Source organism: Schistocerca piceifrons, chromosome 10 (genome assembly GCF_021461385.2).
Source record: "Schistocerca piceifrons isolate TAMUIC-IGC-003096 chromosome 10, iqSchPice1.1, whole genome shotgun sequence".
Classification (NCBI taxonomy): domain Eukaryota; kingdom Metazoa; phylum Arthropoda; class Insecta; order Orthoptera; family Acrididae; genus Schistocerca; species Schistocerca piceifrons.
Window position 1 is genome coordinate 33,990,772 of NC_060147.1, and position 24,900 is coordinate 34,015,671.

At 41.7% G+C, this 24,900-nt stretch overlaps 1 protein-coding gene across 1 annotated transcript in view; it reads left to right on the plus strand.

The window, feature by feature from the left end:
- Positions 1-24,900, plus strand: part of LOC124719082 (ubiquitin carboxyl-terminal hydrolase 29-like) — a 433,479-nt gene that overhangs the window by 401,686 nt on the left and 6,893 nt on the right. The window contains exon 11 of the mRNA XM_047244762.1: positions 86-158. Within this exon, the coding sequence (XP_047100718.1) occupies positions 86-158 (73 nt within the window). The remainder of the gene's footprint in view (positions 1-85; positions 159-24,900) is intronic.

A 24,900-nucleotide genomic window follows, 5' to 3' on the forward strand; every position in this document is an offset into this window, starting at 1 on the left:
TTCTTGTGTTAATAGAGTGGATGCACTCTCTACATTTGTAACTTAATGCCGTTTACTAATCAGTGTGACTTTTGGTTTATTACAGAGTCTCAGAAGAGGTGTAGGAGACTACAATTTGATATCTATTATTCACCATTCAGGTTTTTCTGTTTCCAGTGGTAAGTACTGTGGTTCATTAGAGTTCTTAGTGTCTTAGTGATTCTCTCTCTCTCTCTCTCTCTCTCTCTCTCTCTCTCTCTCTCTCTCTCTCTCTCACACACACACACACACACACACACACACACACACACACACACACTCACTCACTCTGCGGCTCACCTTTCCCTCCTCGGGTGAGCCCTTAAATAAGATTTCCTATCTCTTAAAAAGCAGTGTGTATGTCTGGGATCTCGTCTGAAATGCCAGAATCAAATGCAAGCAAATTTGGTACTGGGACAGCAGGCATCACAAGTAACAGCACTGTGGGAGGTTATAACCTCCTAGCTCCAATAGGAGTAGAGATATGGGGAGAAATGTTTCTCCCCAGCCCCTGGCACTTAGGCTGCCCTGCACAACAGGCATGTTGTGAGAGAGCAGTATAATGCTGTCAAATCAACCTGCTTTGCATGGCAGCCTACATGTCAGGGGCAAGAAAAGATTTTTCCGGACTCCAGTGTGTAGGCTGCCCTGCATGACAGGCGTGTTGTGGGAGTATGTTGCACTACTTCATTGAACAGCATTCCAAAGGGCTACATGTGCTGATTAGAAAGACTGGGGACTGGCTGAAATGGGTAGAGGAGGTTATGGACTGAGGAAGGGGGAGGGGGGAGAGGAGGAAATGGAGAGAGAGAGAGAGGGGGGAGGTGGGAAGAAGGGGAGCTGCATGAGGCAGGTGGAAGGTGAAGAGGGGTAGTGGGCAGGTGAAAAAGGAAGAGGGGACACAGAAATGGAAAGAGAGAGGAGAAAGAGGAGGATATGGTCAGAGAGAGGGGGTAGAGGAAGTGGACAAAGAGGGGGAGAAGGAGGTGAAGAGATATAGAGAGAGTACCAGGAGTTAGATAGAGGTGGGAGGATGAGGTGGATTGGGGGGGGGGGGGGGGATGGACACAGAGGGAGGAGATGAAGGATGCATATTCAGTATACAGGGTTTATCAAAAAGAATCATCCAATTTATAAAAAAAAAAATCACGACTATTATGTTATTTGAGATTTGTGCGTGATCAATGTACTGTTGGAAAGAGCAAACTCTTGAGTTTTATATGGTTCATGCTATGTAGCAGCAGTGTGCACCCACTTCTTTGCTGAGAACACTGTTACAAGAAGCACGTATCTTGATATGCTTGAGAACTTCCTTTTCCCACAGTTGGAGACTGATACGAATGACTTAATTTACCAACAGGGTGGGGTACTGTCGCACTGACCTCTGGAAGTGGGGGAAGCTTTAAATCAAAGGATTATCGAACAGTGGATCGGTCACACTGTACCAAATGATTCAGCCTTACATTACTGGCCTCCAGGGTCACCAGACCTGACTGCATGTGATTATTTCTTGTTGGGGTTTATAAAAGACTATGTTTGTGTGCCTCCGTTACCAATAACAATGATTGAACTGAGACTTTACATAACAGCAGCTGTGGTGTAACTCAAAACAAACTCACTGCAGTGTGGGAACAATTTGAATACCGCACATGCTGTGCATCTATGAGTTTCCCGTTCATCAAAAAACAAAATTCATTGTACATGTTTATTAGTTTCAGAAATATACACTTGCCAAATCGGATGATTCTTTTTGATACAACCTGTATGTGTCAAACATATACGCAAGCAAAACTGTTGGGAAAAAGCCACTTTTTTTAAATACAGAAAGAAACATTTATTTTCACTAACTGATACATCATTTTAATGCTTGAATATTTATCTATTTTTGCGTATATTCATCATTTTCCTAGGTGTGTATTCATAGACTCTTGGACAGTTTTTGAATGCCCCCTTTGCACCAGCTCACCACGATGTCACTGAGAAAGCATAGGAACTAGAATCAGTCGAGGTGGTTAAAGTGGCAGTAAGGTGGTGCACTCGTATTCAGGCAGACGGCATCATTCCTGACGAGCTGTCCAGATTTCGGTTTTGCACAGTTTCCCTAAATCGCTAAAGGTAAATGCCGTTACACACTGCTCAGTCACATTAATGTGACAAGCTGTCACAAGCGTGTCAAACTAGTTTTGCAGCACGGACTGACCACTGTGAGAGACGCAGGAAGGGCGTCCGTGAGGTTCTGGAAGGTACAGAAAGAGACGTGGTGCCGTGCAGACTCCAGGGATGTAGCCAGCTTGTTCGTTTCTCGGTTGAGTATCTGTGGTGCAAACAACCCAGTTGGGGGAGTCTCAATTGGAAATAAATCTGGGGATCTCAGTAGCCGGGGGAGTACAGTACTCACACTCGTGCTCTTCAGACCACGCACATACACTGCAAGCTGTGTGACATGCTGTATTGTCCTTCTAGTAGGTCCCATCGTGACAAGGAAAAAGTGCATGTTCCGGTCGACACAGTTGGCCAAGGGTAGTAGCACACTTGTGTCGATCCATTGTGCTGTACAGAATGATGCGATCATCCAGCAGAAGATGCCGCAAAAACATTTATAAGACCGTAACACGCCCTCCTCTGGCTTGGACCCTTCTGATGACGGTTACAGGGTGTTTGCTTGCAGATATTTCACCCCGTACACAATGGCCATCTGTCTGATGGAGCATGAGACACGATACAGCTGAAGAGGGCACCTGTCGCCACAGTCCGTGGACGTCCAGTTGTGTTCTTGCCAATGAACAGCAGTCAGCCAAGGTGCATCAGCCAGGTACCTGCTACGGAGGCCCATACGTACTAACGTTTGCTGAACAGTCATTGATGTGACGCTGTTGGTATCTCGTTGGTTCATCTAGGCAGTCAGTTGTTTGGCATTTGCATATCTGTCTGCCCATACTAATCTCTGCTACTGTTGTTCACCCATGTCATCTATGGTACGTGGTGCACCACAAATGTCTCAGCGTCACTTTTGGATAGCGCCGTTTTGCCACACGGTATACTTCACACAGCGGCACACACACAGTTTACAAATTCAGCCATTTCAGAAATGCTTCCAGCCTCTGCCCGAAAGGCAATGACATTGCCATTTTGTACATCATATAAATCACTGTTTTTCCCCATTATGACGACAACTGCACTGTTTCTTTGCATTCCTGTGACGTGCTTTATACACTACTGGCCTTTAAAATTGCTACACCAAGAAGAACTGCAAATGATGAACGGGTATTCATTGGAAAAATATACTAGAACTGACATGTGATTACATTTTCATGCAATTTGGGTGCATAGATCCTGAGAAATCAGTACCCAGAACGACCAACTCTGGCCGTAATAACGGCCTTCATACGCCTGGGCATTGAGTCAAAGAGAGCTTGGATGGCGTGTACAGGTACAGCTGCCCATGCAGCTTCAACACGATACCACAGTTCATCGAGAGTAGTGACTGGCGTATTGTGACGAGCCAGTTGCTCGGCCACCATTGACCAGACGTTTTCAATTGGTAAGAGTGCCAACCTTGTGTGAATACTCTGAAATGCTAATCATTTGCATATCACAGAATCTTCTTCCTGTCGGTTATATTTCGCTGTCTGTAGCACGTCATCTTCGTGGTGTAGCAAATAAGTGTACTGCCAATTTCCTTCCCACGTCTAAGCTTGTGCTCCATCTCATCCTACCCCATTACCAGCATGATTTTAAACTCTGATTTTTCTTCCTTTATTGTCAGCAGTATTTTTGTATCGTCAATCTTCTGACTGGTTTATCAAACCAGCATTACCACACCTTCCTCTCCTCCGCCAACCTCTACATTTCAGAATAGCTTAACATGCAATGTCTTCAATTATGTTACTATGGGAGACGGTATTGGTTGACACTATAAGAAAAGTTCCCATAATGATACACCTGGAAATAAAAACCTATCGGTGTATGGGCTCATCTGTCCTATCCTTCCCGTCTCGGTGTTACACGGAAGTAAATTCCACTTTTCTCGATTTCCAGGAAGTGTTCGACATGGTGTGCCGGTGCAGACTGTCAAAGAAGGTACAAGCATAAAGAATAGATCCCCATATTTATGAATGGCTTCAAGACTTCTTAAGTAACAGAACGCATAATTTTCACCTTGACAGCGAATGTTTATCAGAGACAAGGATATTGTTAGGAGTGCCCCAGGGAAGTGAGACAGAAGTCTGCTTGTGTCTGTATATGTGCGGATGGATATATGTGTGTGTGCGTGTGTGTGTGTGTGTGTGTGTGTGTGAGTGAGTGAGTGTATACCTGTCCCTTTTTCCCCCTAAGGTAAGTCTTTCCGCTCCCGGGATTGGAATGACTCCTTACCCTCTCCCTTAAAACCCACATCCTTTCGTCCTTCCCTCTTTCCTGATGAAGCAACCGTGGGTTGCGAAAGCTTGAAATTTGTGTGTTTTTTATTGTGTGTATCTACCAGTGCTTTCTTATTTGCTAAGTCACAGCATCTTTGTTTTTTAATATATTTTTCCCACTATTATTTTCTTTATATATAATTGGTCTGACGGATAGGGTGAGCAACAGTCTGAGTTGTTTGCTAGTCATACTGTGGTGTATGGTAAGATGTCAAAGTTTGGTGACTGTAGGCACATGCAAGATGACTTAGACAAAATTTCTAGTTGGTGTGATGAATGGCAGCTTGCTCCAAATGTAGAAAAATGTAAGTTAATGTGGATGAGCAGGAAAAATAAACCCATAATGTTCAGATACAGTATTAGTAGTGTTCTGCTTGGCACAGTCGAGTCACTTAAATATCTGGGTGTAACGTTGGGAAGTGATATGAAATGGAATGAGCATGTAAGGACTGTGATAGGGAAGATGAATTGTTGACTTCGGTTTATTCGGAGTATTCTATAAAAGTTTTGTTCATTTGTAAAGGAGAATGCATGTAGGATGCTAATGTGACCTTTTCTTGACTACTGCTCAAGTGTTTGGCATCCATACCAGGTTGTATCAAAGGAAGACATTGAAGCAATTCAGAGGAGGGCTATTAGGTTTGTTACTGGCAGGTCCAAACAACACGCAAGTGTTAGGGAGATGCTTCATGAGCTCAAATGGGAATCCCTGGAGAGGAGGCGGCATTCTTTTCTAGGAGCTCTACTGATAAAATCTAAAGAATCAACATTTGAAGCTGTCTGCAGAACAATTCCACTGTCAGTGACATGCATTTTGCATAAGCAGCATGAAGATAAGATATGAGAAATTAGGGTGCATATGGAGGCTTGTAGACAGTCATTTTTCCCATCCGGAAAGAAAATGATTAGTAGTGGTACGGGTTACCCTTCACCATACACAGTATGGTGGCTTGTGGAGTATGTATGTAGATGTTGGACACCACAAGCCGTGGTGCATATGATTACCATGCATCCTGACACATCCTTCAACCTTCTCTGCACTGAATTGTGCACTCTTTCAAGTGCATCTGGCATCATTTGCCCTTGTTGATCAGTTAGGTATGCACCAACGCGTGTAATGTCCCCGTAGTAAGAAGTTCAACTGATCCAGGTCCAGTGGATGAAGAGGCCATCATAGCGAACCACCTCGATCAATCTGCTATTCCTAAACATTGCTGCGAGTTTCTGTTGCATGATTCTTAGAAAATGGGGCGCTACCCTGTTGTGCATAAAACATAGTAATTGTCTTTCTTTGCAGAAATATTGTGCAATAGCACTGGCAGTTAATTGCACAGAAATTGGTGACACACAGTGTCTGTTATACTTTTTGGTAAAGTGTATGACGCTAAGTGTCTGTCAGTGACATTTCCTGTCTATACATTGGTACTGAAGTGATTGTGATGCCTCGTGTCCACAACTGCTCAAGAACTTGCATCTGTCCACATGTACATACTGTGATACTAAGCTATGCCACTGACACCACCAAATAGAGCACATTACTGTTCACAAGTTAAAACAGCCCATATCTCAACAGATTCTGGTTTCTGGGAGTATCTTTACAGAAACTTTTCTCCTACCCTGTATACTCCAGTCTCTGTCTTGTCCTGTAATTTTTACCCTCTACAGCTCCATCTAGTGTGGTGGGAGTTCTTCCCTGTTGTCTTAACACTCATCACATTGAGCCATACCTTCTTGTGTAGTGTTTGTTTCTACATATTCCCTGATTTCATAGAGAACCACATCATTTCTTATGAGTCCACCTGATTTTCAACCTCTTTCTATAGCACCACATCTCAAACAGCTGCACTCTCTTCTTTTCAGTTTTTACCACACTTTTTGACTTACTTCCATACAATGTTGTACTCCAAATGTCCATTCTTTGAACCATCTTATTGAAACATTTGATACTAGTTGGTAGTCCTATTATTGTTCTCTCCTTTCTTCATCTGTCATGGATTATTTCATTCCTGAGGTAGCAGAATTCCTTCACTTCATCTGCTGTGTCACCATCTCAGTTTTTTATTTCTGCTCATTAATACTTTGGTCTTTCTTTCACGTGTTCTCAATCCAAATTGTGTACTCAGTAGACAGTTCATTCTATTCAGTAGGTTGTGTAGTTATTCCCTACTTTCACAGAGCAATTTAGTACAGGGTGGACAGAGAAAATAAACACACACGCTGAGTGTTTTATGATTCATGTTACCCACTTCTAATGCTCATAGAGGGGACTTTGTAGATCAAGTTTTACATAGGAATCCTTGTCTGGAAACAACATTGAACGACACTACAGAGCATTAAAGTTATAGGTGTAAACATATGTATGTACAGTATATTTCTGTGATGAAATTACAAACTTTCTAGGATGATGGAGAAAGATAAATGTCAAAGTTGTGATGCAGTATACATAGGCATGACATGCAGGAATTTTGAAACAAGATACAAAGAACATATCATATCAGATGTTGGAAGTATGAAACAAACCATTCCACATTTGCAGAGCATTTAAAACACTACAACCATCATCCTACAAACATGGAACAAGAAATGAAAATAATGAGAATAAGCAACCATGACAAACATCTTATACAAATGCAAGAAAACTTCCACATCCAGAAAGCCATAGCATAAACAAACATGTGATAAATGAACAAACACACACCAGCACAGGCTCCCTACTACATTTAATAAGGGAAATGATAACATAAACAAAAAAAAAAAACCTCTTCCCCACAACATCTGAACACACACACACACACACACACACACACACACACACACACACACACACACACACACACACAGCCCCCCCCCCTTCCCCCCCCCCCCCCAAAAAAAAAAAAAAAAATTATATAACGCCAAAATACAGACAGACACACACACACACACACACACACACACACACACAGCACAAAAAAATATATATCACACCAAAACACACACACACACACACACACACACACACACACACACACACACAGACACACACACACACACACAGGACAAAAACAAAAACAAAAACAAACAAAAAAATTAATATCACACAAAAAAAAAAAACACACACACACACACACACACACACACACACACACACATACACAAACGCACACACAAATGCATACACGAACAGACCACAGATACTTCAATAGTTACACTCATAAGTTTGGCAATAATATTTGATCTTTGGCAGAAACATTTGACAGTCAGCAACAGAAACCAAAACATTGCATTAAAACAAGTGTTCAGTGCATAGTGCTGTGGAATGTGGAAAAAAAACCGCAAATTGGAACAACACCAAAAATGCAACAGGAGCGTAATATGTAAGAAACTGTTCACGCAACCTGTAAGTACAGTTCAAAACATTACTACTTAATAGGAAATACCAACCACCAGAACTGTTTATAACCTATAGGCACAGTGACAAAAATGTAAATAAAATAGCTAACATACGTACATATTCCAGGCCACTGATGATGCCTTGCAGAAAATTAAGGCGAAACGCGTATGGCACTAAAATTGTGTTCTATTCAGTTGCTGTCAGACGGTCCATAAGTAAAAGTTATCAATATACCGTAAAAGATAAATGTATTTGAGGTGAGTGTCCCTGTACCAGAAATGAAGGAGTTGAAAGTTATAAGCAGAAACTGTTCTGATACCTCTGACTGTGGGATACTTGTACTGGTACTACTGTTGCTAAGAATGTAGAATAGGCACCTTTTAGAGGTGGTAGTATATACCAAAACAAGGAAAAAAAGGTCTAGCGAATATGAGCTCTAAAATGCTTACATTAAGAGCTATGGGTGGATGTTCAATAGACGTTTTTCACAGTAGTGAAGATGAACAAGTGCTCATAGCTCTTAAGGTATGCATTTTTTCTTTTTTTTTTTGCGTTCACACTACCAGCTCTGAAAGTTGTCTACTCTACACTCTTAGCAACAAGAGCACCAGTACACACATTCCACTGTCAGAGGTGTCAGAACAGTTTTTGCTTGTAACTTTTGACATGTTCATTTCTAGTACAGGGAGCCTTATCTCAAATTGATACATTTATCCTTCTCCATCATCCTTGAAAGTTCATAACTTCATCACAGAATCACCGTGTATATGCATACATTTACAAGCATTGGCCCCTAAAACTTTGATGCACTGTGGAGTCGAGGGATGACGTTTCCAGACGTGGGTTCCTCTGTAAAACATGGTCTACTAAGTCCCCTCTACAGTCTCTAGAAGCATGTAACATGACTTGTGAAACTAGCTCTCTCTCTCTCTCTCTCTCTCTCTCTCTCTCTCTCTCTGTGTGTGTGTGTGTGTGTGTGTGTGTGTGTGTGTGTGTGTGTGTTAGTAAATAAATAAATATGGTTTGGCCTCTTAATGACTACATGAATATCTCTTTCCAGTAGTTTTTCATTCTTTCCCAATATTTTTCTCTTCTTTCTTCCATCCATAATGCACCTGGATTTTTCTTTGTTTCCTCATGGAAGCCCTTGAAACTTTTTATTTTTGCTCTGAACATTCCTCTTTCTCCTATTTCTACCTCCGTTCTTTCATTTCTCTCAGGTCTGCTTTAACTTCTTCGATCCACATCATTGATGTTTCTGGTTTCTATCAAAATTGTTAAAAATTCTTTTTGAGTCCTCTTTTCATCTAGCTGTTTTAGGTACCCATAGAATACATCTTTTCTGTTCCTCATTGTGTGTGATATTGGTCCTGTTTTTCCATACATTTCCTAATTATTGCATTGGTGCGTAAGTTTGTAGCATTTTTCTGTAAATTCAGTTGTTGTTGTTGTTGTTGTGGTCTTCAGTCCTGAGACTGGTTTGATGCAGCTCTCCATGCTACTCTATCCTGTGCAAGCTTTTTCATCTCCCAGTACCTACTGCAACCTACATCCTTCTGAATCTGCTTAGTGTATTCATCTCTTGGTCCCCATCTACGATTTTTACCCTCCACGCTGCCCTCCAATACTAAATTGGTGATCCCTTGATGCCTCAGAACATGTCCTACCAACCGATCCCTTCTTCTGGTCAAGTTGTGCCACAAACTTCTCTTCTCCCCAATCCTATTCAATACTTCCTCATTAGTTATGTGATCTACCCATCTAATCTTCAGCATTCTTCTGTAGCACCACATTTCGAAAGCTTCTATTCTCTTCTTGTCCAAACTATTTATTGTCCATATTTCACTTCCATACATGGCTACACTCCATAGGAATACTTTCAGAAATGACTTCCTGACTCTTAAATCAATACTGGATGTTAACAAATTTCTCTGCTTCAGAAACGCTTTCCTTGCCATTGCCAGCCTACATTTTATATCCTCTCTACTTCGACCATCATCAGTTATTTTGCTCCCCAAATAGCAAAACTCCTTTACTACTTTAAGTGCCTCATTTCCTAATCTAATTCCCTCAGCATCACCCGACTTAATTAGACTACATTCCATTATCCTTGTTTTGCTTTTGTTGATGTTCATCTTATATCCTCCTTTCAAGACACTGTCCATTCCATTCAACTGCTCTTCCAAGTCCTTTGCTGTCTCTGACAGAATTACAATGTCATTGGCGAACCTCTGTCTTTTTCCATAAATTTCCTAATTATTACATTGGTGCGTAAATTTGTAGCATTTTTCTGTAAATTCAGTTATCAATAATATATTCTCCTTCACTATTCACAGCAGTCGACCAATTCTGGGGTAACTTTTTGATTCCACGACTGTAGAAATCACATAGTTTTGAGGTGAAGAACTCATCAAGCCATATTAGGAAAGCATTTTGATCCAGAAGGAAAGTTCATTGAAGGTTGTTCGATAAGGAGGAAAAGGTGAAAATCTGAGTGTGGTAGATCAGGTGCAGATTGACTTCCCAACCCAACTCCTGCATAGAGTCTTTTGTCAGTCTAACAGAATGCAGGTGTGCATTATCGTGGAGTAGCATCTCTTCGTGCAGTCTTCCTGGTCAGTGTTCTCAGATTGCAGCTACAAGATGTCTCAGTTGTTGACAATAAATATCAGCAGTGATGGTTACACCTTGGGGAAGCAATTCATAGTAGACCACACCATCATTGTTCCACCAGATGCATAACATTATTTCTTTATATATATATAAACACAGATGATGTGACTTACCGAACAAAAGTGCTGGCAGGTCGATAGACACACAAACATACACATGAAATTCAAGCTTTCGCAACAAACTGTTGCCTCATCAGGAAAGAGGGAAGGAGAGGGAAAGACAAAAGGATGTGGGTGTTAAGGGAGAGGGTAAGAAGTCATTCCTATCCCGGGAGCGGAAAGACTTACCTTAGGGGGTAAAAAGGACGGGTATACACTCGTGCGCACACACACACATATCCATCCACACACAAACAGACACAAGCAGACATATTTAAAGACAAAGAGTTTGGGCAGAGATGTCAGTCGAGGCAGAAGTGCAGAGGCAACGATGTTGTTGAATGACAGGCGAGGTATGAGTGGCGGCAACTTGAAATTAGTGGAGATTGAGGCCTGGTGGGTATCAGGAAGAGAAGATATATTGAAGAGCAAGTTCCCATCTCCGGTGTTCGGATAGGTTGGTGTTAGTGGGAAGTATCCAAATAACCCGGACGGTGTAACACTGTGCCAAGATGTGCTGGCCGTGCACCAAGTCATGTTTAGCCACAGGGTGATCCTCATTACCAACAAACACTGTCTGCCTGTGTCTGTTCATGCGAATGGACAGTTTGTTGCTGGTCATTCCCACATAGAATGCATCACAGTGTGTGATTTACCAACTGACCTGCCTACACTGTGAAGCTTTCTATGTGGGAATGACCAGCAACAAACTGTCCATTCGCATGAATGGACACAGGCAGACAGTGGTTGTTGGTAATGAGGATCACCCTGTGGCTAAACATGCCTTGGTGCACGGCCAGCACATCTTGGCACAGTGTTACACCGTCCGGGTATCTGGATACTTCCCACCAACACCAACCTATCCGAACTCCGGAGATGGGAACTTGCTCTTCAATATATCCTCTCTTCCCGTTACCCAATCTCCGCTAATTTAAAGTTGCCGCCACTCATACCTCACCTGTCATTCAACAACATCTTTGCCTCTGCACTTCTGCCTCGACTGACATCTTTGCCCAAACTCTTTGTCTTTAAATATGTCTGCTTGTGTCTGTATATGTGTGGATGGATATGTGTGTGTGCGAGTGTATACCCGTCCTTTTTTCCCCCTAAGGTAAGTCTTTCCGCTCCCGGGATTGGAATGACTCATTACCCTCTCCCTTAAAACCCACTTCCTTTCGTCTTCCCCTCTTCTTCCCTCTTTCCTGATGAGGCAACAGTCTGTTGCGAAAGCTTGAATTTTGTGTATATGTTTGTGTTTGTTTGTGTGTCTATCGACCTGCCAGCGCTTTTGTTCGGTAAGTCACCTCATCTTTGTTTTTTTTATATATATATATATATATATATATATATATATATATATATATATATATATATATATATAAAAAAAAAAATTAATAGAGGGAACTCTGTCCTATCCAAAGGCCTCACCTTCAGCCCCACTCCCAGATTCAACCAAACAGCCCTCGTCAAAGATTTACTGTCCTACACTCGTACTCTCTGCTGGAAGTATCACTTTGCCACGAAGAAAAATGATCCTAATCCTACTCCTAATGATCCGACTCCTCAAGACACTATCCAAATTGAACCCTGCCTGGAACAGTTCCGTCCTCCGTCACAGCGGGACCCACCTCCTCTTCCTCAAAATCACCCTCTCCAAACCTTCCAGGAATTTCTGACTTCCAGCCTGGCATCTCAATCCTTCTTAAAAAACCTTAATCCTACACCCAACATCACCACTGCTGAAGGCCAGGCTATCCGTGATCTGAAGGCTGACCAATCCATCGTCATTCTTCCGGCGGACAAGGGTTCCACGACCGTGGTACTTGATCGTCGGGAGTATGTGGCTGAGGGACTGCGTCAGCTTTCAGACAACACCACATACAAAGTTTGCCAAGGTAACCCCATTCCCGATGTCCAGGCGGAGCTTCAAGGAATCCTCAGAACCTTAGGCCCCCTGCAAAACCTTTCACCTGACTCCATCAACCTCCTGACCCCACCGACACCCCGCACCCCTACCTTCTACCTTCTTCCTAAAATCCACAAACCCAATCATCCCGGCCGCCCCATTGTAGCTGGTTACCAAGCCCCCACAGAACGTATCTCTGCCTACGTAGATCAACACCTTCAACCCATTACATGCAGTCTCCCATCCTTCATCAAGGACACCAACCACTTCCTTGAACGCCTGGAATCCTTACCCCATCTGTTACCCCCGGAAACCATCCTTGTAACCATTGATGCCACGTCCTTATACACAAATATTCCGCACGTCCAGGGCCTCGCTGCGATGGAGCATTTCCTTTCACGCCGATCACCTGCCACCCTACCTAAAACCTCTTTCCTCATCACCTTAGCCAGCTTCATCCTGACCCACAACTTCTTCACTTTTGAGGGCCAGACATACCAACAATTAAAGGGAACAGCCATGGGCACCAGGATGGCCCCCTCGTACGCCAACCTATTCATGGGTCGCTTAGAGGAAGCCTTCTTGGTTACCCAAGTCTGCCAACCCAAAGTTTGGTACAGATTTATTGATGACATCTTCATGATCTGGACTCACAGTGAAGAAGAACTCCAGAATTTCCTCTCCAACCTCAACTCCTTTGGTTCCATCAGTTTCACCTGGTCCTACTCCAAATCCCATGCCACTTTCCTTGACGTTGACCTCCACCTGTCCAATGGCCAACTTCACACGTCCGTCCACATCAAACCAACCAACAAGCAACAGTACCTCCATTATGACAGCTGCCACCCATTCCACATCAAACGGTCCCTTCCCTACAGCCTAGGTCTTCGTGGCAAACGAATCTGCTCCAGTCCGGAATCCCTGAATCATTACACCAACAACCTGAAAACAGCTTTCGCATCCCGCAACTACCCTCCCGACCTGGTACAGAAGCAAATAACCAGAGCCACTTCCTCGTCCCCTCAAACCCAGAATCCCCCACAGAAGAACCACAAAAGTGCCCCACTTGTGACAGGATATTTTCCGGGACTGGACCAGACTCTGAATGTGGCTCTCCAGCAGGGATACGATTTCCTCAAATCCTGCCCTGAAATGAGATCCATCCTTCATGAAATCCTCCCCACTCCGCCAAGAGTGTCTTTCCACCGTCCACCTAACCTTCGTAACCTGTTAGTTCATCCCTATGAAATCCCCAAACCACCTTCCCTACCCTCTGGCTCCTATCCTTGTAACCGCCCCCGATGCAAAACCTGTCCCATGCACCCTCCCACCACCACCTACTCCAGTCCTGTAACCCGGAAGGTGTACACGATCAGAGGCAGAGCCACGTGTGAAAGCACCCACGTGATTTACCAACTGACCTGCCTACACTGTGATGCATTCTATGTGGGAATGACCAGCAACAAACTGTCCATTCGCATGAATGGACACAGGCAGACAGTGTTTGTTGGTAATGAGGATCACCCTGTGGCTAAACATGCCTTGGTGCACAGCCAGCACATCTTGGCACAGTGTTACACCGTCCGGGTTATCTGTATACTTCCCACCAACACCAGCCTATCCGAACTCCGGAGATGGGAACTTGCCCTTCAGTATATCCTCTCTTCTCGTCATCCGCCAGGCCTCAATCTCCGCTAATTTCAAGTTGCCGCCACTCATACCTCACCTGTCTTTCAACAACTTCTTTGCCTCTACACTTCTGCCTTGACTGACATCTCTGCCCAAACTCTTTGTCTTTAAATATGTCTGCTTGTGTCTGTATGTGTGGATGGATATATGTGTGTGTGCGAGTGTATACCTGTCCTTTTTTCCCCCTAAGGTAAGTCTTTCCGCTCCCGGGATTGGAATGACTCCTTACCCTCTCCCTAAAACCCACTTCCTTTCGTTTTCGTTTTCGTCTTCCCCTCTCCTTCCCTCTTTCCTGATGAGGCAACAGTTTGTTGCGAAAGCTTGAATTTTGTGTGTATGTTTGTGTTTGTTTGTGTGTCTATCGACCTGCCAGCGCTTTTGTTCGGTAAGTCACCTCATCTTTGTTTTTATATATAATTTTTCCCACGTGGAATGTTTCCTTCCATTATATATATATATATATACACACACACACACTGGGAGTTGTGGGAGTTGCTGCTTTGTTTGGGCTCAACCATTCCTTTGCTTCCCTTATGTCAGCACCAAGACACCATTCCTCGTCACCAGTAACGATACAGAATAGAAATGGTTGGCGGTGTTCATGAGCCAACTAATGGCAAGCAAGCAAAGATGTACATATGGCCACCCACTGATTTTTGTGATTTTGGCTCGGAGCATGTGGTATCCATACAACCGATTTTTGGATCGCATCACATGCAAATCTCACGTGGTGGTGGAATGATTGCAGTTCATCACATTTTCCAGTTCTCATGCACTGATGTGGATTATTGTGGATTAATTTGCTTAAACGATCTTCATCAAACCCCAAAGCTCTTTCTGAATGTGGAGATGCCAAACGATCCCCCTTAAAATGGGAAAACTGTTTTCTTCCCATGTTCTCTGTTGAATGGAATTATCCCCATGCACGAAGCAAATGTTTGTAGCCGCCTCCACTACTGCCACCCTTTTTTGAACTAAACCAGAATATGTTGAAATGTTTTGATTTCTCCACTTGACACTTTATTGTCTAGCATCCACCGCTCCACTCACTATCTACGTATGACAAAATGGCAATACGTAAACTCAAATAGCAGCAGTGAGCTCAAATAGCAGCAGTGAACTACAAATAAAAAAAAGAAAAAGAAATTTGTAAATATATAGCTGTAGCAGTTAGTGATGCTCATTAACTTTTTCATGTACAGTTACTGTTGACCCATTTAAGACATTAATTTCCACCTGGACAATAACCAGGGACTTATGAAACAAACAGCAGTGTGTTCTCATAGCTTTACTAATAACTAAGATAAAGGTATCAGTGCGGTTTTTTGAAATGGACCTGTGTTATTTTTTGCTCCTAGAATTGCAAATCTCAATGAGACAAGTTCAGTTATGTAGCTTTTTTGTAGATCTATCACAAAATGGATATTGAAAAAGTGTTTGATGAGATAAAGGAAATTATGCAGAACAGGGGACAAAAATTTAATTGTGATGGGTGACTGGAATCCAGTGGTTGGAAATGGAAGAGAATGCAAAACAGTAGGCGAATATGGACTGGGGGAAAGGAATGAAAGAGAGAGCTACCCAGTAGCATTCTGCATAGAGAATAACTTAGTCATTGTTTAACACTTGGTGTAAGAATCATGAAAGAAGGCTGTATATGTGAAAGAGACCTGTAGTCCCTGTAAGGTTTCAGATTGATAACGTGGTGGTGAGACAGAAATTTTGAAGCCACATTTTAAACTGTAAGAAATTTCTAGGAGCAGACGAGGACTGCCTATTAACATTGAAGAAATTGTGAAAAGATAGAAAATTAAGGGATCGGATCTACATAAATAGATGGAACCAGAAGTTCTTGAGAGTTTTAGAGGGAGCATTAGGCAACATTGGACTGAAACATAGGAAAGGAATACAACTGAAGATGAATGGGTAATTTTTAAAGGATGAAATAGGGATGGCAGGAGATCATCATATAGCTAAAGAAAAACAAGTCCTAGAAGAAATCCCCGGATAATACAGGAAATACTGAATTAATTAATGAAAGCAGAAAATGCCGCAAGTGAAGCAGTCAGAAGTGAATATGGCTTTCTAAAAATGAGATTGACAGGATGTGCAAGATGCCTAAGCATGAATGGCTCAAGAAGAAATGCAAAACTGTATAAGCCTGTATAACTAGGGGAAAGATAGTTGGTGCTAATAGGAAAATTAGAGAGATACCTTTGGGGAGGGGAAAAAAAGTAAAGAAATTGGACTAGTGTGAGTAGAACTCATGCACTGTGGGTTCAACACAAATTTAATTATGTGTATAGATAGTTCATCCAGCATGAGAATAAAAAATCTCAACAATTTAGCCAGTTGTTGATATCAATACTGGCAAGATATCACCTTGGGAACTCCAAGACTTTTTTGTGGGGGGATTCATGTGGTATATTTACCAAGCAATATTTTTCAGATTTTTGCCTTTACTTGTACTGTAAAACCTTGCTTGTTAAATTTTCATGATTCTAGGTCAACAGGAAGTACTATATACATTTTGATGTGTGAGTTTGCATAAAAAAGTGTGACATAAATGGCAGTATATTTTGATTACATTCAGTTAGAAGCTCTAATGTTTTATACCACATAGAGACCATAGACCATAGTATGTGGCGTAAATTTCAACATCATTGTCTAACCATTTGTGAAAAAACAGGTTTTTAACAGTTGGATGGACAGACAGACATACGAACGGGCGGATAACAAAATGATCCTGTAACGGTTTTGTTTTTTGTGATTGAGGCACAGAAACCTAAAAAGAGAGAGCAAGCAGTGCTCCATATTCAGGCTCAGGCAGGCCATTTGGGAATAACCAACTGACATGTTATTCACCTCCAATGGCATCATTTGAATGCGGCATAGAGGGACGCTAGTTCATGAAACCACTGTCCTTGTCAGTTTTCTAGAACTCGGAACTGCGACTTTACACTCAACTGACTCCGCAATTGACATCAAGAGGCTGAGTACACCCCATTTCAGTCACCAAGGAAAAATCCGTGGCAGTAACGAGAATCAATCCAGGTTCTCCACATAGCAGCCACACTGACGAGAACTGCAGAGGTGAATGGAGAAGAGAGAATCAACTGTATAAAAATCAGGAGCTCAGATTGCTACACAGTACTAAGCAAAGAAGGGAAAGTAGAATGGTGAAAGCAGCATATAGAGTGGCTATTCAGGGTAAACTTGAAGGCAATATTATAGAAGAGGAAGAGGAGGTAGATGAAAATGAGGTGGGAGATATGATACAGTAAGAAGAATTTGACTGACCACTGAAAGAGCTAAGTAGAAACAAGGCCCCTGGAGTGGATGACATTCCCTCAGAATTTTTGAAATCCTTGGGACAGCTGGTCATGACAGAATTGTTCCACAAGGTTTGCAAGATGTATGAGATGGGGAAATACCTTCAGACAATGGCGGCTGTTGTGTAAGAGCACAAGAGTACATGAACATCCTAACTTTTGACACCTTGTGGATTTATTGGTTATTTTTCTTTGAATGCTGTTAAATGTAATGTAGATGCCGTAAACTGAAATACACAGCACTAAGTCTACCACACTGTGTTACATATTGCTCCTCTAGACATGGCGAAACTTGGGATCAGGGTCGCGAACACACCTTCACTTGTGCAAGTTTTAAGGAGCTTCTGCACTTGCACAGCTGATGTGGCGTAATTGACTTATGGGTGAAATATTTATGGACTAGATAAACAATGTGTACGGTTCACAATGTGCGCAACTAGCCCTTACCGTTCAACTACAAGTTTACATCAATGCCACCACATGATAGCACACAGCTTGATATAAATTCCGCTAGATGGTAGCGCTTTCCTCAGATATGCCAGTTCCCTTGCTATGTAGTAAAATTAGATTGGACATCAGCATATGTTATAGTTATACTATAGAAAAACCTGTTTGTGGGATTCTGAATGAGATATAGCATATTGAGTTTAGGATTTTATCACACAGTAATCCATTTGAGATGGTGCGAACCGTAAAGTATATCATCGTCGATTGTGAGACTGTAGTATTTATTCAAGCTTCTGATGTCTGTTGATCGTATGGTGAGTCAGGTTTACCGTGCTGTAGGCTTATATTGTATGTATGTAGGTTGGAACTTAAATAGTGGCAACACTGCTGTGGAGACAGTAGGCAATGGAATCTACGATTGTCGATGATAGCACAAGTTGTTGACATAGCTACCTTACCTCCGAGCAAATGGACTCGCCCATCCCAAATCACCAGTGTGCGCACAATCGAGGGACACACAGTCACTTGTGAGCAGGCGGTCTAACGTAACGGTGTCACTATGTTTTCGAAACAGGAGCAGTGGAGTTGGATTAAGATTGAATGTACTAGAGGTTGTACAGCACGACAGTGTCATCAAGGTCTTCAAGAGGCATGCGGGGAATCGCCATTGCCGCACAGAACAGTGGCACGTTGGGTAAAAGCTTTCAACAGAGGTCGGCAAACTGTGGCAGACATGCGTCGGGCAGGTCGTCCTAGCATCTCTGAAGAAGAACTGCATGCTGTTGTGCGTTAGTGGACAGTGATTGATGCCATACGATTCGTGAGCTCCTCCAAGAAACTGGATTAGCGCATGCAACTGTGCTTCGCCTCCTGAAGGAACGCCTGGGCATGAGAAAACTTGCACCACGATGGGTTCTTGATGACTTGATGGAAATGCAGAAATGAATGTGTTATGACACTGCTCAGACACCTTGGAGTGCTATGAATGGACGCACTTGGAGTGCTATGAATGCAAAGGAGAGGCTTTCTTACACCATATCGTAACACTGGATGAGACATGGGCCACATCTTACGAGCCAAAACTGAAATGCCAATCCAACGAATGGCATCATTATGAGATGTGAAAAACAGTGCAGGTCTTGTTGTGATGCAGAAATGGAATAATTCATCTGATGTTGAAAAGAGCATGGTCATTGGCTTTTTGGACCAAGGGTGGAAGCATTTCTGAAATGGCTAAATTTGTAAACAGTTCGCATGATGCCATTGTTAAAGTATCCCATGCATGGCAAAATAGTGCTATCGAAAACTAGCACTGAGGCAACTGTGGTGCGAATAGACGTGCAGCTGTTTGGCAGCTGACCACCCAGATGAACCAAGAGGCACTACTGATAGTGTCTTTTCAATGACCATTCATCGAACATTGTGAGTGGTGACTGGTGGCTTTTTCAGCTGAACCACATTTTATGCTCCTTTGGTCATGAAATGTCTGAAAGCAAACACCCTGCAACAATCGTAGGTGTGTTATAGTCTGGGGAATGTTTTCACGGCATTACCTGAGTAATCTTGTCATTCTGTGAGGCACGATGATCAACACAAGTATTCATCTATCCCTGGGCACCATGTCCTGCCCTGCAAGGACTTTGTTTTTCCGCACCACTATGGCATCTACTAGCAGGACAATGCAATGTGGCACACAGCTTGGTTCGATGAGAAGCACGGTGAGTATATCGTACTCCTCTGGTCACCAAACTCCCCAGATGTAAACCCAGTCAAGAATCTGTGGGAACACGTCGATCAGGCTGCTTGCACCGTGGATCCTCAACGGAGAAATGTACTGCAGCTGGCCATCCCTCTTGGTGTCTTCCAGCACATCTTGCAGCGGTCTGCTCTGCAAAAGATGGTTATACGAGTTTTTGACAGTTGGTCCCATTAATGTAACTGGACAGTGTAATATTAGCAACAAGGCTATTAGAATGTAGTCTAATTAAATTTGATGATGCATAGGAAATTAGATCATGAAATAAGACAGTAAAGTAGTTGAGCTATTTGGTTAGCAAAATCATTGACGATGGCTGAAGCAGAGCAGATACACTCGTAAAAGCAGATTGGCAATAGCAACAAATGCATTTCTGAAAATTAGGAATTTTGTTAACATCTAATATCAATTTAAATTTTAGGAAATATTTCCTGAAGGTATTTGTAATGTAGCCTTTAATGGAAGTGAAACAGAGATTATAAGCAGTTCACACAAAAAGAGAATAGAAACATATGAAATGTGATGCTACAGAAAAGTGCTGAAGATTTTAAGGGTAGATTGAATAAGAGATGGGTTAGTACTGAATCAAATTGAGGAAAAGAGAAAATTATGACATATCTTGAGTAAAAACAGGGGACCAGTTGCTAGAACACGTTCTTGAGGCACCATTGAATTGTCAATTATGAGGAATGCTTGGAGTGCACTCACATTATGTACAACATCTCCTCCATGTCCAATCCAGTGATTTGGGAATTGTCTCTGCAACTGGTTTCTAGCCATCGTGTTGATACCATATACTGTTCCTTGTTCCTAAAGGTGTTTCTTCCAATAACAGACCTAATGTTTCTTGCAGGAATGTAGTGTTCTTCTTACCATTAAGATTTCCTTTGATGAAATAGGGGCCTGTAATTCTGCCTTCCAGAATCCCACACCATACATTCACCGATCACGCTTTTTGGTGTGCAGTTTGCCACAGCCAACATGGATTTTCCGTTGCCCAATAATGCATGTTATGCAAATTAATAAATGTGTCAGCCTTCTGAATCTGAAGTTGAGCCCATCGGCATAATTGAATGCTTTGCATACAATCCGTACCAGTTAATACGGTAAGGGTGATATTTATGCTGATGCAGAATGTGAACAACACTATTGTGGCTCATGCCAGGTTCCCTTGTGATTTGATGCAAACTAACACAAGGATCTCGAATCACAGTGGCAAGAGAACCAATTTCTGTTTCCTCGTTAGTAACTTTCCTTTGCCGGATATGTTTGCAGTGCGTCAAAGATCCAGTGATTCTCAATTTATCATACACATATTTAAATGTACGACGTGTAGGGTGAGTACGTTGAGGATATCTTTCAGTGTATAATTCTCTAGCTCTCACTGAATTTTGTTGGCATTCTCTGTAAGTGAGAAGCATATCGACTTGTTCTTCAAAGGAATACATCATTGATTCGACGATACTAATCTTACTGTTCCTATTAGTGTTGTATTGCAAAACTGTCGAATGGTGTTTGCATGTCAAAGGCATGTTAGATGGATACGCCATATTTGGCAAATCTTTACTATTTGCACGTGCACGATATACGAGAGAGAATTGTCAGAGCATGTGCTTTGATAAGTGCTGATATGATAAGGAATCCCACTCAATCCATGATAAGAAGATTGCAGCACTGCATTGATACCAGTGGTCATTGTTTCAAACACCTTCTGTAAATTGATGTTCGTGCCACCTTTTCGACCTTCGTTGACCTACAAAGACCTTATGGTTACACATAATTGGATTTGTCTCGAAAGCCGCTATCAGAAAATAAATACCAAACTATACCATCCCATTTGAAAAAACAAAGTTGACCTTCATATCTCTGACGTAACCCCTCCTAGCAACAAAAAACCACCATCATGTTATGACACCCTTGTCCCGTGCAACATTTGTCCCACAAACTTTTCAGCTACTATCATACTTTCACAGTTAATCTAAGTGGCAATAGTTAGTGACTCATCCTGTATAATGGTGTGTTTGAAAAGCAATGCCTCTGAATTTTTAATGTGAAAACTCTTTAAACTTTTTCAACAAAACAAATGTTATTGACATTCTACATTGTTATTCTTCACGTCTACTTATTTTTTCCTCAGTATAGTCACCATGGCGATGAACGTATTTGCCCCAACAAGAGACCAATTTCTTGATACCATCACTGTAGAATATTAGACTGAGTAGACGGAGGCACCACCTCACCTTAAATTTCGGAAACAGATTAAAATCAGATGGGGTGAAGTCATCACTGTATGAAGAATGATTGATGACAGTGATCCAAGCATTGGATTATGTCGCTGCACTCATGTGTGGTCTAGCATTATCGTGTAAAAGGAGAGGATTTTCCATATGTGGACAAATATTTTCTGTGGATAGAAACCCAGTTACAGCATGCAGATTAGCATACACCAACATATTTATCTTCCACACAACCGTGTTGCACACTACAATTCGGTGCCCTGTAGCAGCAGAGAGCTGCAGGTATATACAAGGTGTGTTTTTCAAGTAAGTACCATTTTGAAATTTAAAAAAGACGTACTAAGATATCTCAATAATTTCATTTTTACATGAAAGCCTGTACCTGAATCTACTTTTCTACATAATTTCCGTCAATATTGAGGCACTTGACATAACGTTGTACCAGTTTTTGAATACCCTCCTCATAGAAGTCTGCCGCCTGACTTGTTAACCACTGCATCACCACTGTTTCGACTTCGTCGTCGTCTTGAAGACGCTGACAGCCCAGGTGCTTCTTCAAGTGCAAGAACAGATGGTAGTCACTGGGACTGTACGGTGAATGATCTAGAGATTCCCATCGAAAAGATGTGATGAGATCTTTGGTCTGATTCGCCACATGTGGATGGGCATTGTCTTGCATCAAAAGGATGCCCTTGCTCAATTTCCATGGATTGTTGCTTTGATTCTGGTGTGACATAGGCCACCCATGTTTCATCACCCTTAACATTTAGTCAATGTACTGACTAAACGTTTGGTTTTGTGCACATCCGTCAATATTTTCAGTACCCAACGTGCACACAATTTTCGGTAATTCAAGTGCTCGGTCACAATGCCATACAAAACACTACAAGAAACATTAGGAAAGTCATCCCGCAAGGAGGAGATCATAAAGCGTCTGTTTTGTCTCACCTTATTGTCCATTTCCTGCACCAAACTTTCATTAACGACCATTGTTCATCATGCACATTTGTGCAGCCATTTTTAAATACTCTCACCCACTTTCTTACCATTCCATCACTCATAATGTTTTCTCCATAAACTGCAGAGATCTCATGATGAATATTGATCGCTTTTAGGCCTTTAGCACTAAGAAATCTTATAACAGCCTGTGCTTCACAGTTGGCGGGACTCACAATTATCGGAGGCATCTTAAACACTCAGTACACAATGTAAACAAGGAAGAATCAGACTGTAATGGCGTCAGTGCGTAGATTAAGGTACAGGCTTTCATGTAAAAATAAAATTATTGAGATATCTCAGCACGTCTTTTTTTAATTTCAAAACGGTACTTACTTTAAAAAAACACTCCTCGTAGAATGAAGAATACAGATGTAGAATGTTTATAATGTTGGTGGTTTAAAAGAGATTTAATAGTTTTCACCTAAATAATATGGACGTGTTACTTTTCAGCACATCCTCGTACAAACTGATTCTTTAAAAGAAGAAAACAGCAACCAACCACCGTCATTATGCTATTTATTTACACAAATAGCTCCATTACTAGTTTTGAACTGACAGGTTCATCTTCAGACAGATTTTTCACATTTGTATTAAATTTATCATTGTCTGCAACAGTAGTTGGACAAAAAACAGCCAACAACTAATGTGAGCAATAACGAATGTGTTCAGCCATCTGAAGATGAACCTGTCCATTCAAACTAGTAATGAAGTTATTTGTGTAAATAAAGAGCACTGATGACAGTGGCTGGTTGGTGTTTTCTTCTTTGCCGAGTACCAGCTTATAAGAACTTTTTTATTGGCACTTAATACCAGCCAGTTTCCCAGCATAGCACTTGGAGCATTCTTAATAAAGTATTTATTTTCTAATTTGTCTCATTATGATGGTGCATTGTTGGCACAGACTTCCACCAACTCAGTACAGATTCTACATGGTATTTCACTTACCAGTGAGGTTTTTGATTTCTCTGGCTTCTCTAGCATCATGCTATGGGCCAGTGGTGTGTGCCAGAGCTGCTGACATGTTCTTGTAACAAACAGTAAATCAGTTACGTAACTTTACTTTTCTGGGGTGATAATTAAAATTCTGTGAGCACTCCTAAACTATTTCAATTCAGATTACACCAATGAAGAAAAGACAGAAAATATTGAAGATAGTGATGACAGAGAACAGTATATGTGTGAATGTCCAGGTGGTGCCTAATATGACCTGACATTTATTTATGCAACAGATTTTTTAGACTAATGATTTTTATTCTTCTTAGCTGACGAACAAGCATTGGTGTCCCTCTTTTTCCTTTTTCCCTTCAAGACAAATTGGCCTGAGTGTATGTGTGTGTGTGTTTTCACAAACTGGTTCACTTCTGCCATGTATGATCTATGAGATTAATTTCACCCTTTACACCAGGCATGTAGACCAAAAGTATCACAAAGATGCTCAGCCAATTCTAGTGGCAGACGCAAGAGAGGCGGTCTGCATCATGTTATGATCTACTGTTAAAGTTCTAAGGATTTACATTCGTAGAAGAGTCAAGCAATATATTGCTTCCTCCTATTTATATGTCGTGGAAAGGCCATGAAGGTAAAATTAGAGATTTGAGACCGCACGGAGGCTTAATAACAATTTTTCTTCCTGCAAACCATATTGACTGGAACAGCAAAAGGGGGAAGTGACTTTGATACATAAAATACATTTCACCGTGCACTATAAGGTATCTTATGCTATATAGATGTAGATGTCTGTTTTTGTGGCTGTTGTGAAGTGAGGTGCAGTAGCACTCAAAAGTATTTTGCAGAAGTGTGTAATAGAAAAAAAAACAGTGGATAGTTGAAATGTGTGTAATTATAATCCATTCAGTACAAAACCTCATTTAGTTTAAACAGTTATTGTGCATCGAACCAGAAATAACAATTCTTCTGGCTTAAAAGTAATTTGTAGGTCTAAGTATGTAAGAAA